General features: G+C 39.9%; 1 protein-coding gene across 1 annotated transcript in view; it reads left to right on the top strand.

The window, feature by feature from the left end:
* Positions 1 to 16,421, top strand: part of ctnna2 (catenin (cadherin-associated protein), alpha 2) — a 422,437-nt gene that overhangs the window by 81,613 nt on the left and 324,403 nt on the right. The window contains 1 exon segment of the mRNA XM_034687997.1: positions 7,191 to 7,297. Coding sequence (XP_034543888.1) covers positions 7,196 to 7,297 — 102 coding nt within the window. The 5' untranslated portion in view covers positions 7,191 to 7,195.

Genomic DNA, 16,421 nt, shown 5'->3' on the forward strand with positions numbered 1-16,421 from the left:
TTCATTGGTAAACAAATTGTTTTCTTCTCTCCCTCTGTCTCCTTTCTCTCTGCTCATACGTCAGTCACAGACGCACACAGACACACAGTTGTACACAGCAGATGGCAGAACATCGCACAAATTACAACAACAGAAGTGTGACTCATGCTCCTAACAAAAAAAACAAACAAAAAAAAAAATGTTGATTTAACAAAACAGATCTGTCAGGGAGAGATTTCACTCCTCCTCAGAAAGAGGCTCACTCTGTGGTGTGGGAATACCTTGAAATTTATTTAATGGACAAACTTCATATCATAGAGATTGTGTGGGGAATATGGAGCAGCGGTGACATGTTGACACAGACAGATGTACAGCTAAACTCAAAAGTAATCTGAGCACCATACCACATTGCCAAACCCCCAGATTAGAAAAGTATAATATACTTTTAAGTAGGGCTGGGCGATATCATACCATCCACGGTAATACAGGTATACATTTCCATGTGATAAAAAAATGTCATACCACGGTATGATTGATTTAATGACTAGATGACAAACAACGCTCCAGGGCAGAGTCAGACGGACCTACGGATGTTAATGTCTAAGCTATTTCTGACAATTCTTCACAATAAAAGTCCTCGCTTATTATGTTCCTTGAGTGCCTTTATTTTGAGACATCCACATCAGGAAATGTGTTGTTTTAGCAGCAGGAACTTAACTTAACTTAAACTTTCAAAATAAAGGCGATGTGCAGGTACATGTGAATATGCATTCATAAACGCAATCACACAGTGAAATAAAGCTTTCCAGCAGCAGCCAATCGGTCTTTAAAGCCCCTCCTCATAAAGGCTAACATCATTTCACAACAATACAATGACTTTCTTTCCTCAGTAAAGGTTTAGAGTCAGATAAATCAGTCTTTGAGAACATGGCTGTAATAAAGGCGCTAAACAGCCCCAAATTATTAAACCTAAATAAATACAATTTAAAATAAAAATAGATTTGTGATGAGCAAAGAGCAGATCAGAATTTTCTTAAGAAGTTTAAATATTTATCTTAAATTTTCAACGTATTACTTTAATACTCTTAGTCTTGTTTACTATATTACACGCCTTTTACACAATGTTATTGATTAAAAACAGATTGAGCAGTAAAATAATTAGTAGGTGGTAGGTTTAGGAATCCACAAACATCAGTGACAGGGGACAAAAAAGTTAATGCGTTGATGGAAAATATCGCAATATATTAGGGATGCATGATATTGGATTTTTTGCCAATATGCTGATATTTTACAACCCATTTAACTGATTGCCGATACGAATATTTTTTTTCCACACACCTAATTGCAGAGATCATCAATTCTCTTCTGTATTGGAATTAGTGTACATTATTATGGTGATACTCTTATCACATTTGTTATGTAATATTCATTTCTTGTGCAAAATAAGAAAAATACTTAATACTTAAAAACTACATATTTATTTATTACAATTGCTTTCAAACAAAATTCATAAAAAAAGATACATCCTACTTAAATCTTGGATGATGCTTTCCCTGACACAATCATAACAATACCAACAACCAGGGCAAATTTGACCAATTTCACATTTGACATAGTAAGTAAACCTAACCTCTGTTCACAGGGAACATGTGAAAAGTGCAAATGTACAGCAATTAATCCCAAATTAAATGAAATGGTTTACACTTGACAGTAAATGTGCCTAAATTAGTCAGCTACATGTACCTTACAGACTGCTGCTTAAATTCAAATTTAACTTCAAACATGAGCCCAACATGTGTGCAACAGCCCATTGTTTTATTGGTTAATTATATCGGCATGTTGGCTGAAATCCGATAGTTCATTTTAAAGCCAATATCATCCGATACCGATAATGTGCCGATAATATTGTGCATCCTTACAATATATCTATCATTATCGCAAATTTTCTTAAAATATCATGATATAATTTTGAGGCATTATTGCCAACTCCTACCTTTAAGCTCCTCTTTTGCTCTTTAAGCTACATGAGTGGAGACATATACATGTTAATGTAGGAGACCATGGTTGACTCAATTGGCAGCTGGGGCAAAAAAGTTAATGCTTTGATGGAAAATGCACGGTGGAAAATATTGTGCTATAAATTATTATTGTAAATTTTCTTAAAATATCTTGATATAATTTTGAGGCATTATTGCCCACCCCTACTTTTAAGTTCCTCTTTTGCTCTTTATGCTATAGGAAATGTGTACGTCAATGTTGGAGACCATGGCTGACTCAATTAGGGTGTTCCAGCCTGGATTTTAGTGTATTTGTTGCGTTTTAACTTCTTGCTGAAGCAGCATGTGTCATTTACATGGTGCAAGCCATGCAGCTACTTCAGCGATACACAGAAGACAGACTTTTCAAATTCATCCTACTGATACATCTCCAGATTTGATTCTGTATCATCACATTTGTTGTTTAACAGAGCAGCTGAATGTGCTGAATAATGACGTTATAATGACAGTCGCTCTGACAGACGATGGTCCCTCAGCTGTTTTTGTTGGAGCGTTGTGAGAGACTCGCTCATGTAGAAAACAGCTTTGACTTCCTTTTCTTCTACTTTCCTTGGCATCATCAGACGCGTGGTCTTATTTGTGATGTGTATATTACTAATGAGGTGTATATGACAAGAAATTAAGCAAATGGGAGAGTATATCACACTTGTATGTGTAACATATTCTACATTCACTGACGGGGTCATAAACTTTATGGAGATCTCCACCAACAATAGACTACATCATGAGTTAACCAGAGGACTCGCTGTCACTGACACTGGTGTACGAGCATTGTGGGCTGTGATTGGCATGTTTTGCTTTCAGTCTGTCATCTTTCAGTCGATCTTCTATTGTAATGATGACAGCTTTTGTATTTGACTGACATCTTTATGTTCTTTAGCGTTCTAGACTGAGTACATTGAAACTCTCTACAGATATGCCTAACCGTCATCACTCACTGTATAAAAGTCTATAAAACTCCAAAGCAACTCTTCATGTATTTTTCAGTTTGGCTCAAAGTACATAGATATTTATTTTGCTATGATGAAATGTACAGAAAAGTAGCAATCACTCACATTTGAGCAAGTGGAACCAAAAAAAAAAAAGATGCTTAATTTATCAGAAAAGCTGACAAATAATAATCAGGCAATTAATGGATTCATTGCAGCTTTAAATATTATGGTCAGTGCTTTAAAAACTTTAAGAGAAAATGTATTGGGGACAACAACATGCATTATATTATACTATTTTTAATTATTACCACTGTGATTTCACCTGCAATGCATTATAAACCAAAGAAAGCAAATCTTGTTTTGTTTCAACAACACAACATTGTTAGTCGAGTAATAACAGCAGAGCAACTCATTCAAAACTGCTTACAATCATTGTTTTTGTTATGTAATAAATTATGAATGTTTCATCCCCAGGGTTAGGAAAGTTACACAGTCATACATCAGAATTTCATGTTTATTGCATTATAATGGCGCTCTGATGTCTGTCACATTGCTGCTGTTTTCTCATCAGTGACATGGTTCTGTGCCAAAAGTATTCACATCATTACTTGTTATTTTCCCCCTGTGTACCTTTTTTCTGGGGGGAGTGGAGGAGCGTAGGGGCTTGTCAGATATGCAATGAACTACTTTCTTCTTGTCTGCAACTAATGATTATTTTCATAGTCAACTAGTCGTGAATTATTGAAATCTTTTTGTCGATTAATTGCGAAATAATTAAACAGCTCTCATTTAGCTTAGTTTTTAGATTTACACTACTCTTTTTTTTTTTTTTTTTTTTTTACTCATTTCACTTTTTATTCATTTTTGACTGATTTTGCAGGTGTACATTGTCCAGTACATTCTGTCAGTACAATTCACAAAGTCATGTCATTTTTGATGACAATGCACAGATGAACAAAATGCCCCCAAAAAGCCTACAAGTGATCAGTTTTAATAACCCAAGCTTTTTGATTAGAAGTTCTGTCATTTGCATCCAAAACCTTTGGACAGGTGGACACTCCCACATGATATGTAGGAATGTCCCCACTTGATTTAACTCACATAGAGAACAGTATGGGGAACTAGCTATACTCATTCTATTGCGTCGTATAGGTGTCAAATAGGTTTGATAAATAAAATAGAATTTTTTCATTTATGATTAGGATTTTTTGGGGATTTTGCGAGGAATGAGTTGTATTTCTCCAGACATTGGCCCAGTTTATGGATGACTCAGAGCAGTTTTTATTCCATTTAGATATAATTGCTAATAGAGTTTGTGTTTGTTCTATCAGCATATTATACCAATGAGACATGTCCTTTGGGTAAAAGTAAAGGTTTCTTAATAATTACCATAACTGGATGGGCAGCAACCAGAATATTTGCAGCTCGTTTTACAGAGCGCAGTTGTAAAAACAAAAATAAAGTGTTGCTTGACAATTAATATGTATCTTTTAAGTCTTAAAGGTTCATAATCCACAATTGTCTATAATATCATCCAAACAACGTACTCCCGAGTCGTACCACTGATGAGAAATAAAGTGTGATCCCCAGATCTCAATGAGCAGTTATAGAACAATGGTGAGCTGCCATGCCGTTTCTGGATTTAACACTACTTTTTAAAAGTCAAAACATGCAAAGACATTTGCTTGAAAAATTACAACTGAATGTTAGATGGATGATTTTGTTGTAGTGTCCAATGTGGTTACTAGTGGTAGGAGAAGAGGAGGAAAAAAGATGAGGAGTATAGAAAAAAGATGGAATTTTTTTAAGCAAGGGTCTGAAAATGAAAACGAACAAATCACACATTGGGTGTGTTACTTTACAAGTTGAACGTGATAGTCGAATGTGCCTTCTGCTCAAATACTCAAGCATCACTGACCTGCTACCATGACATGCAAGGTCCACTTGACCAATTTGGCAGCCTCTAATTTGCAGCGTTGAGGGTGACATGCTCCCAAGTTTTAGAAATGTTAGGACGTGGTGGTGTCACATCGGCCACCACTATTCTGCTGTTTGTTTACCTTTCACTTCATATTTAGACTCTCGGAAGAGATAACACCGATGCGAGATATCTCACGACTCAGCATCCTTGTTCAGAAGATCATGTTATGTCCGCTCACAGCATGAAAAAACACACAATGATGTAACCAACACACTTTCAAGATTTGTTTGATCTGTGATTTATTTTGTGCTACATTTCTGATTTATTGTTGCACCCCTTAAATTAAACTCCCTGAAATTGACTTCTCAAGATGTCCTCATGGTGGACTTAAATGTGCTGACGTCAGTGAAAGTGAAGCCCTGAAAGTTTTGAAACTGGAAGTCCGTGCTCTTTTGAGAGAACTCTAATGTCTTGGGCTGTGTATTCATCAATTATGCCAGATTGCCAGATTTCCTGCTGTTCATCCATCTCAACCCGATGTGTGTAGTAGTAGAAGCCTCTGGCCCAGATCTGTCATTCCTATTCACATTCTTTATTCCCTTCTGCCTCATTGACATTGGCAGTAGAATGGGCCAGTCCCAGCTGGCCCATTTTGAAATTGCTTACTGTAGAAACACATCCCCTCAGTAAAACAGACTGCTACCCCCATGCCAGCTGTTCAGCCCTTGCATTCACCTAATATAACCCAGCTGAGCTTAAGGGATGCTGTAATGATGCAATGCAAAACTGTAATGAAAAAATATTCTGAGTTAAAAAGCAGATTGTCTGAGGAACTGTACAGATGAGAGTCATATTGAAGAGATTATCTCCATATTCAAATTGGACCAAATGGGACTTCTGCTTTTACTGTTTTGTTTCTCTGCACTGCTTTGTTTGGAACTTAGCTGTCAAAAGCTGTTTGGACAAGTCAGTGCAACAAAATGAGGGGAAGAAAACAGTGAATGGCAAGTGTATGAAAGAAAGTAGAAGAATCTCTTAAGTCTCTCTAAATGTAGTTTGGCCTTTGTGAAGTTCGTAATTTGGAAAGGTGTTTGATAATGGAGTTAATTAAGAAAAGTAATCTCTACTTTTTAAGGTTAGAGGTAGCAAAATATTCATAATGAGTTTTGCTAGAAGTGTTGACTGTGACTTTTTCTACTTCATTTGCAAAGCTGAGATTTGTTGACTCATCAACAGTTACCAGACACTGGCTAAAACCTTGTTATAAGAGCAGACGTTTTTTGTTTGTGTTTCTTTATATTTTCTACAATGTTTGAGCACAGGTACAAACCTTATGATGAAATATGAGCTCTGGGAGACATTGCTTTTCATTGGTGAAAGATGATTTGTTAAGTAAGGAGTAATCTGTGTCATGTGGTTATTGAAAAACAAAAAGACAAATGACCCCATGTCCCCGGGGAGGCACCGTATCCTGCGGTGTGTTTTCAGAAGCACAGATGGTGAATAGTATTTACACAATGCCCAAATGTGGGACAACACAGGGTTTATCTTGAAATATTGTATTCGCAGTTGTCATCCTCTGAATGAACAATGCTCTTTACTGAGGAAACTGTCTAAAAATGAATGAATGTAATGTATGAACCTTGGCCTCAATCCCATAAGTTACAACTGTTGTCTGAAATTTGTGCAAAAGCCATTGTAATACACAATTTGAACCCTCCAAGCTGATTTACTTAGCCACCAGAATTGGCTTTTTATAGATATGGACAGGGCGCTTCCATTGTTAAAGATAGAAGCCAACATATTAACACAATGGATGGCGACATATTGTTCTAGCGTATTTTGGAGCCAAGACTTGTAAAAGGGGATCTAGCTGGTGGAGCTGTGAAATTGATGTTACTGTTGGCAATGTTTCCGCTAACACAGACAGCACAGTTCCCAGCAGAACAGTTGGTAGGTTGATTTGAGGTACACACTGATGATTATGCGAAGTTCTATAACTGGCGTTGGTGAACTGTCACAGTCCCTCTCTTGAGCATCTTATATTTAATACAAACTACACCAAAAATGTTATTATTGTACATGTATTTGTATTTCCTAGTATTACTCATGACCCATTTTTAAGACAGGGAGACAGGCTTTAGGACCTATACCAGAGCCAGTCACCAGGGGGAGCGCTAAAAGTTTTGGCTTCACTTCCGGGGAGCTGTCCTGCTGTCCAGTTTTTCTACAGTCTGTGGCCACTTTCTTCAAGCTATAAACATCCCTCAAGCTATTTTATCCTGCTCTTGTTTCCTACAGAGATCATGACGACCGCCACGTCCCCCATCCTGTTGAAATGGGACCCCAAGAGTCTGGAAATCCGCACTCTGACTGTGGAGAGGCTTCTGGAGCCGCTGGTCACACAGGTAGGACATTTGCCTCCCAGTTGCCAAAGCAAAGAAGTTTTAAAAAGAACTGTAGCTCACTGTCTTTCTGAAGAACTTTGAAACACAAGACAAGAACTTTATCCAAATGTTTGTTTTTCGATTCTCTCATGAGTCTGGTTGAAAATAGTTATATTTGAAGGTCTTCTTAAGTTTGGCGGAGTTGGTGTTAATGAACAATTAAACACAAGTCACCTGTTAGATTTCAGTACGAGGGTAAAGTGGATTACTTTCTGAACGCACCTTCGCTGGATCACTTGTTACAAAGCTGTTAAACTGTTTTGGGTTTCTGCCAAAAGCTTTGGCTTTTTGCCACTGACTTTGTTTGGCTTCCAAGTTGAACAGATGGCTGAACATGACTTTGGTCACCCTGGCTTACTGTGACAAAAAAAGTGACTATAGGGTTGGATATCAGTGACATTTTTGATTCTTATTCAGGTTCTTCATTAGCTTATGTGACTATTGCCTGCAAAACGAGACTGTTAGCAAGAAGACTAATCATTTGTATATATTTAGTTTTAACTCCGCTACCATTGGGTCAGTGTCAGATGAAAACAGCGCACTGCCAAAAAAGCTTTTGCTTACATTTTGCACTGTGTCAGTAAACGTTACATCTCCTCTGATTGTTTGGAGTCTGGTTACGCCCATCAGCTGCTCTGACAGTGTGTGTGTGTGTGTGTGTGTGTGTGTGTGTGTGTGTGTGTGTGTGTGTGTGTGTGTGTGTGTGTGTGTGTGTGTGTGTGTGCGTGTGTGTGTGGGCGTGTGCGTGTGTGTGTGGGCGCGTGCGTGCGTGCAGCCTGTTTGTTTGGTCACATGACTATCCAGTACGCAGAATGACCAACTGATTGATGCTAATGAGCAGGACCAATATGAGCAAGCTGATGCGAAATGGTGCAACGTCTGATATATGGAAATAATTTTGATTCAGTTACAGCAACATTGAACAGAAGGAACGGTCGTGCAAAACTTGCAAACACAAAGAGACAGTTCATCAAAGCCAAATAAAACCACAACAGAGCACAATAACAGAGTCTCAGGGTCAGTCACACCTGGTTTCAACATGCCTCCTGGGTGATCAGATCATACATAAATAGCTCTGAGTGTAAGTGCTCACACTTAACATTAACATGCCTCTCCAATGAGCCACCAGTGAAAAATGTATTTACTTAATATTCGTATGGGAAATTGAGAAATACATATTTCAAAATAATCAGTGATCTCTGCATGTTCTATGATAACCAAGAAAGTAGACTCATAATAGACTCATATGCAATAATGGATCAGGCCCAGGCCTTCCAAATTTGACATGTTTCATCATGGGCCTAGCCTGATCTCATCTATACACCTGTTTGTCATATGAATAGCGCCACCTAATGGACACAATGAGTATTTACTCTCAGAACCTACCGGTGACAGGCAGTACTGCAATGTACACTATGCTGATAACTGCACGAGTATGCTCACAGTTTCAGCCTAGGCCGCACAGCAACACCTGCAGCACATCAGGCTGTGGTGTACATCAGGCGGTGGCTTACATCAGGTGGTCGCTTAAATCAGGCGGTAGTGCACATCAGGGAGTCGCGCACATCAGGCAGTGCTTGTACGAGGGCCCGCACATATCCGCTTGTGGTTTTAATTAGAATTACATTTTTGTACAGCCCCCATCAAATTTTGTAGATGCCCCCAACTTTTCAGACAGAAATGTTTTTTTTTTATTCTCTTACCCTTTGAGCCATGGTCCACCTGGCTGCTCTCACACTTCTTCTGTAGCCTTTCTGTTATTTCTCGTTTGGATGTAGGCATCTCTGTCAAACTTACTTTTCTTTTAAAATGCCTCGTCGATAGGTACAAGACCTGCCCCAGACAACGCCTTGCTCGTGGCTGGTGGTTCGGAAGCATTAGCCGCAGCAGATTTAGCCTCTTCGTATTCCTTCCATACACTGTCGTAGCGATGATTAAACTTTAGGTGACTTATGTGTTTGATGTGTTGTATGTCACGCTCCTTTTCCCTCCTCTCTGAACTTCGGCTGAACATTTGTTTGCAATCGCGTTGTCTTTGTCGCAGTTAGTAATGAAAGCCCACACTGGTGCCATGTTTATCTAGAGGCGCAGTAGTATTACGTCATGATCTTGACAACAGCATGCAGCTGTATTTATACAGTCTGTGCATGCAGCACAGGCAAGACGAGAGGGACCATAATCAGAGCAATCTTGGTTTATTTGAGTCGGCTCTTATCGTTCATTTTTTTCAATATCGGACTTATCGGTGTGACGTCATTTTTCCCAATACCGAGCCGGTAATTATCGACACCGATATTTATCGTGCATCCCTACTGCTAACCATACATTATCCCTTACTTATTATATTGAAGTTGCAAAATTGCAATAGTGTCCACTATAATGGCACAATTTCACCAGATTGTGCAGCACAACTCCTTATGCGTGTAAGGGACGTGATCAAAAAGGAGAACTTTTTGGCCATAGTGTTGACAAAATGGACACAAAATCAAAGTTTCTGAAAGGAGCTTTAAATCTCTGTCTGTTGCAGTTGATTTAACATGAAACTGTCCTCATTCAGCTCTCTTTCTTGTCTGAGCTCTGCGGTTCATACACCTTTAAAATATACGAGGCAAATTTCACACCTTTGAACCCTGCTGTTATCATCACCACCGTTCAAGTTTCTTTGTAGCAATCAGTAACTCAAAGTTTCCCTCACCTTTTCTGCTCGTTGCTAGAACAGAAACTAGTGGTTTTACCCAAGCGGCAACCTCTGGTCTCAAACTATGAAGCCCATGCAGAAGTGTTATAAACTGCAATTCATCAAGAATCCACTTGAGGCTGGCTGCAGAAACACCGGAAACCACATACACACCAATTCAAAAAAGATGATCTTTGCAGCATTAATAAACATGTTTACAGCCTGGTTCAAAAAACGGCTTGACTCTATATAGTTAATTCCTCTATCGGCACACACTGTATGGGGGGTGAATTTTTTCTAACGCAACGGTTCAGAAGATATTAAGATTACGAGTTTTAGTCCAAATAAGGACATGACTAATTTGACTCACAGACGGGAACATATAGCTGTTAGCTAGGAGGCTCAAACGCCGCCTCTTTACGTCACACTATGCCTGGTTGAGTTCCGCATATCCAATATGGCTGCCGCCGTCGATTGGCTTCAAAACAGCGCTCAGGAATAGATGGGTGACGTCACGGATACTACGTCCATATTTTATACAGTCTATGGTTTTACTTCACCTTACTGTCTATGGTGTCAGAAGCAAAATATGCCAGAACTCTTTCCTGCGGATTGATTTGCCCCTGGTGTTGCTTATATTAGGGAAAGTTAACAACCGTTGTTAAGGGGTTGTCAAGGGGTTTTGACCAATCATAATCAAGCATCTTACACAACTAGAAGATCAGCAAAAAAGCTGGGTAATAATAATGATTAACTTATCCTAACTAATGTTTGTAACATGCTCTGTAGTGTCTTATCTACAGTGTTGTAACAACACGGAGAGCTTCAAAGGTGTCTTACAGAAAAATAGACATTCAAAGTGATCTCTCTTTCTGCCTCAGTGAATACGCACTGTTCCTTTCATAAAAACATTACTGGAAAGATTGTGACTGCTGAGTGGGACATCACCTTCCCAGTCTGCTTTAATACCAGATACTGGCACGCTCCCAGGAATGACACTGATGTGATCACTGTGTGCATCAGCAGCCTCTCCCAGTGGTCTGATGTTCTTTGGTTGGCTGTAATGTGCTTTTCTTTTTGAGCATTTCTAATCAAGCCCGTTGCGTTTGACCTCATATACTTGCTCTCTGGTGCTGTGATGACGTTCAACATATCTGTGATTTTTTTCTTTACACAGGCTTTTTGGCGGAGCTCTGACACTGTCAGACATTGCTCCTGCATCACAGTAGATGTTTCAGCTGCACTTTGTATTACCATCATTTCTTTACTTTATAAAGATGCTTTTTTTTCTCTCTCCTCACATTCAATTCCAGCCTGCAAGGTTGGTGTCAGTGTCTTCTTCTTCTTCTTTCTGAAGAATGTATCTATGTTACATTCTGCAGGCAAAAAATATCCAGTCGTACACTTCCTATTCACTTTGGTTCCCTAGTATTCATTCCTTCTTTGTCAAGTCGGGGGTATTTTGCTACGCATTCATGGTGGAGCCTTGCATGGATTTGAAATTTCAGCCCAAACCAAACCTTTCTTCATGCTCCTTTCTTTTTTCTCAAAGGACATCTTGACATGTCACAGTAGGAAACACACCTGTGTCAAAAATTTGATTTCAGCTTCAGAGTCCTGCTATTGTACACGCTGGCTGGCTGTCACAGTCTTGAATCACTGTCATGGGTTTCTATGACACTCAAATGCAACAGTCATTATGAATATCATAACTAACTTTTTTTTTTTTTTTACAAATAATCAGTTTCTCTACCTTTTTTAAGATCAGTGTTTCTCATGCATAAAGAAGTCTGTGTCTCGAATGGTTTCTTTTAAAATGTTCACCGACCAGAGAGATTTCTGTTTTTATGCCCCTGAACTTTGGACTCTCTGCCTCTGGACATCAGAACGGCGAGCTTTCTGTTTTTTTTTTTTTTAGAAGTAAGCTTAAAGCCTCTTGTAACCCAAATCAACAAAATCGTTCTACCATTGATATGTCAGACCATATGTAAATACTAAAAACTATGTAAAATATTAGAACTCAACTTCATTCGATTTTTCAAATATGTTCAAGTACATTTTTTTAACACGTTTTCACACTGGGTTTTGAGGGGGCTGGTTTAACCTAAATATTTATTACGTAATAAATACACAAACAATCATAAATAAAACACTGAGTCACGTGCACACATGTTCAACAAAACTACTCCACTCCTGCTCAGATCGCTCCTGACATCTCAGCCAGCTCCCCTCAGTGTTGCCTTAGCTGTTAGCTTGTCTGTAATCTGTCTGGTGAACAGCTTGTTGTCTGTATTTCCCAAGGACCGGATCACTAACTATCCCAAGGACCGCTTCACTAACTTTCCCCAAAACAGCTAAGAGTTTAGACAAACGGCTTAACCTGACACCCGGAGTCGAGCTCCTCTCAGGGTTCCCAAGCGTCCTGGAAAACCTGGAAAACAGTTGACCAGTTTTCCAGTACTGGAAAACACCTGGAAAATGGGAGGAAAAAGTAAAATGTCCTGGAAAATCACATATAGTCCTGGAAAATTATTCCAACATGGCTGCGGGTTAGGGTTGTGATTAGGGTTAGGGTTAGGGTTATGATTATGGTTAGGGTTATGATTATGGTTAGGGTTATGATTATGGTTAGGGTTATGATTAGGGATAGGATTAGGGTTGTGGTTAGGGTTATGATTAGGGTTAGGGTTACAGTTAGGGTTATGATTATGATTAGGGTTAGGGTTGTGAATAGGGTTAGGGTTGGGGTTAGGTTTGTGATTAGGGTTACGGTTGTGATTAGGGATAGGGTTAAGGTTAAGATTAGGTTTAGGGTTAGGATTAGGGTTAGGGTTGTGATAAGGGTTAGGGTTGTGATTAGGGTTAGGGTTGTGATTAGGGTTAGGGTTGTGATTAGGGTTAGGGTTATGATTGGGGATAGGATTAGGGTTGTGGTTAGGGTTATGATTAGGGTTAGGGTTACAGTTATGATTAGGGTTAGGGTTGTGAATAGGGTTAGGGTTGGGGTTAGGTTTGTGATTAGGGTTAGGGTTGTGATTAGGGATAGGGTTAAGGTTAGGATTAGGGTTAGGATTAGGGTTAGGGTTGTGATAAGGGTTAGGGTTGTGATTAGGGTTAGGGTTGTGATTAGGGTTAGGGTTGGGGTTAGGGTTAGGGTTGTGATTAGGGTTAGGGTTGTGATTAGGGTTAGGGTTGTGGTTAGGGTTATGATTAGGGTTAGGGTTAGGGTTATTATTATGATTAGGGTTAGGGTTATGATTAGGGTTAGGGTAAGGGTTGTGATTAGGGTTAGGGTTATGATTAGGGTTAGGGTTAGGGTTATTATTATGATTAGGGTTAGGGTTATGATTAGGGTTAGGGTTAGGGTAAGGGTTGTGATTAGGGTTAGGGTTGTGATTATGGAATAGGGTTAAGGTTAGGATTGAGGTTATGATTAGGGTTAGGGTTAGGGTTGTGATTAGGGTTAGGGTTAGGGTTGTGATTAGGGTTAGGGTTGTGATTATGGATAGGGTTGTGATTAGGGATAGGGTTAGGGTTATGATTACGATTAGGTTTAGGGTTAGGATTAGGATTAGGGTTCGGGTTAAGATTAGGGTTAGGGTAAGGATTAGGGTTAGGGTTAGGCTCAGGGTTAGGGTTAGGATTAGGGTTAGGGTTAGGATTAGGGTTACGGTTAGGATTAGGATTAGGGTTGTGATTAGGTTTAGGGTTAGGATTAGGGTTAGGGTTGTGATTAGGGTTAGGATTAGGGTTAGGGTTGTGATTAGGGTTAGGGTTACAGTTAGGGTTATGATTATGATTAGGGTTAGGGTTAGGATTATGATTAGGGTGATGATTATGATTAGGGTTAGGGTTAGAGTTAGGATTAGGGTTAGGGTTGTGATTAGGGTTAGGGTTGTGATTAGGGTTAGGGTTGTGATTAGGGATAGGGTTAAGGTTAGGATTAGGGTTAGGATTAGGGTTAGGGTTGTGATAAGGGTTAGGGTTGTGATTAGGGTTAGGGTTGTGATTAGGGTTAGGGTTAGGGTTGTGATTAGGGTTAGGGTTAGGGTTGTGATTAGGGTTAGGGTTGTGATTATGGTTAGGGTTGTGATTAGGGTTAGATTAGGGTTGTGATTAGGGTTAGGGTAAGGATTAGGGTTAGGGTTAGGGTAAGGGTTGTGATTAGGGTTAGGGTTGTGATTATGGATAGGGTTGTGATTAGGGATAGGGTTAGGGTTATGATTACGATTAGGTTTAGGGTTAGGATTAGGATTAGGGTTCGGGTTCGGGTTAAGATTAGGGTTAGGGTAAGGGTTAGGGTTAGGCTCAGGGTTAGGGTTAGGATTAGGGTTAGGGTTAGGATTAGGGTTACGGTTAGGATTAGGATTAGGGTTGTGATTAGGTTTAGGGTTAGGATTAGGGTTAGGGTTAGGGTTGTGATTAGGGTTAGGATTAGGGTTAGGGTTGTGATTAGGGTTAGGGTTACAGTTAGGGTTATGATTATGATTAGGGTTAGGGTTAGGATTATGATTAGGGTGATGATTATGATTAGGGTTAGAGTTAGGATTAGGGTTAGGGTTGTGATTAGGGTTAGGGTTGTGATTAGGGTTAGGGTTGTGATTAGGGATAGGGTTAAGGTTAGGATTAGGGTTAGGATTAGGGTTAGGGTTGTGATAAGGGTTAGGGTTGTGATTAGGGTTAGGGTTGTGATTAGGGTTAGGGTTAGGGTTGTGATTAGGGTTAGGGTTAGGGTTGTGATTAGGGTTAGGGTTGTGATTATGGTTAGGGTTGTGATTAGGGTTAGATTAGGGTTGTGATTAGGGTTAGGGTAAGGATTAGGGTTAGGGTCAGGGTTAGGGTTAGGATTAGGGTTAGGTTCAGGATTAGAGTTAGGGTTAGGATTAGGATTAGGGTTAGGGTTAGGGTTAGGGGAAGGATTAGGGTTAGAATTAGGATCAGGGTTAGGGTTAGGGTTAGGTTTAGGCTCAGGGTTAGGGCTAGGGTTAGGGTTAGGATTAGGGTTAGGATTATGATTATGAATAGGGTTTGGGTTAGGATTAGGTCTAGGTTTAGAACCAGAACTATACTTAAGCAGACAGAACCAGAACCAAACTCATTCAAACAGAACCAGAATCACACTGAACCAGAATCACACTGAATCAGAATCGAAACAAAACAGAAACAAAACAGAACCAGAAACCTACCAGAACTGAACCAGAACCGGACCAGAACCAAACCAGAACCAAACCAGAACCAAACCAGAACGGAACCAGAACGGAACCGGAACCGAACCAAACAAATCCAAACCAAAACCAAACCAGAACAAAACCGAACCAGAACCGAACCAGAAGCGAACCAGAGCTGAACCAGAACCGAACCAGAACCGAACTAGAACTGTACCAGAACTGAACCGAACCGAACCAGAACCATACCAGAACCGAACCAAACCAGAACCGAACCAGAACTCTACCAGAACCGAACCAGAACCGTACCAGAAATGAACCAGAACCGAACAGGAATGTAACCAGAACCGAACCAGAACCGAACCAGAATCGAACCAGAACCGAACTAGAACCGAACCAGAACCGTACCAGAACTGAACCAGAATCGAACCGAACCAGAACCGAACCAGAACCGAACCAGAACCGAACCAGAACCGTACCAGAACCGAACTAGAAGTGAACCAGAACGGAACCAGAACCATACCAGAACAGAACCAGAACCGAACCAGAACCGAACTCAAGCAAACTGACCCAAAACCAGAACCAAACTCAAGCAAACAGAACCAGAATCAACTCAGGTAAACTTAACCAGAACCAAACTCAACCAAACAGAACCAGAACCAGAACCAAACTCAAGCAAACATTATTTATGTCTTCAGGTTTGCATTGAGAAAAATCAGATGCCTCAGTTTGGATGGGCTGATCTGATTCTTCCTCTCAGTGAGTATTTGCCCTGTCTTCAAGAAGACTCTCTCTAAAGGAACATATGAAGCCAGGATACACAGCCTCCCCTCCATCACCTGTATCCTATATCCTCACATATGATTGGCCGCCATGCTGACCAATCAAAACAAAGTTCTGCTGTGAGCAGAGCTGGGGATGAGTACTGTGGGAGCTAAGCAACGAAATGTTGTGGTTAGGGATAGGGTTAAGGTTAGGATTAGGGTTAGGGTTCTGATAAGGGTTAGGGTTACAGTTAGGGTTATGATTAGGGTTAAGATTAGGGTTAGGATTATGATTAGGGTTATGATTATGGTTAGGGTTATGATTATGATTAGGGTTAGGATTAGGATTAGGGTTAGGGTTAAGGTTGTGATTAGGGTTAGGGTTGTGATTAGGGATAGGGTTAAGGTTGGGGTTAGGGTTAGGGTTGTGATTAGGGTTAGGATTAGGGTTGTGATTAGGGTTGTGATTAGGGATAGGG

Source organism: Notolabrus celidotus, chromosome 7 (assembly GCF_009762535.1).
Source record: "Notolabrus celidotus isolate fNotCel1 chromosome 7, fNotCel1.pri, whole genome shotgun sequence".
NCBI lineage: Eukaryota > Metazoa > Chordata > Actinopteri > Labriformes > Labridae > Notolabrus > Notolabrus celidotus.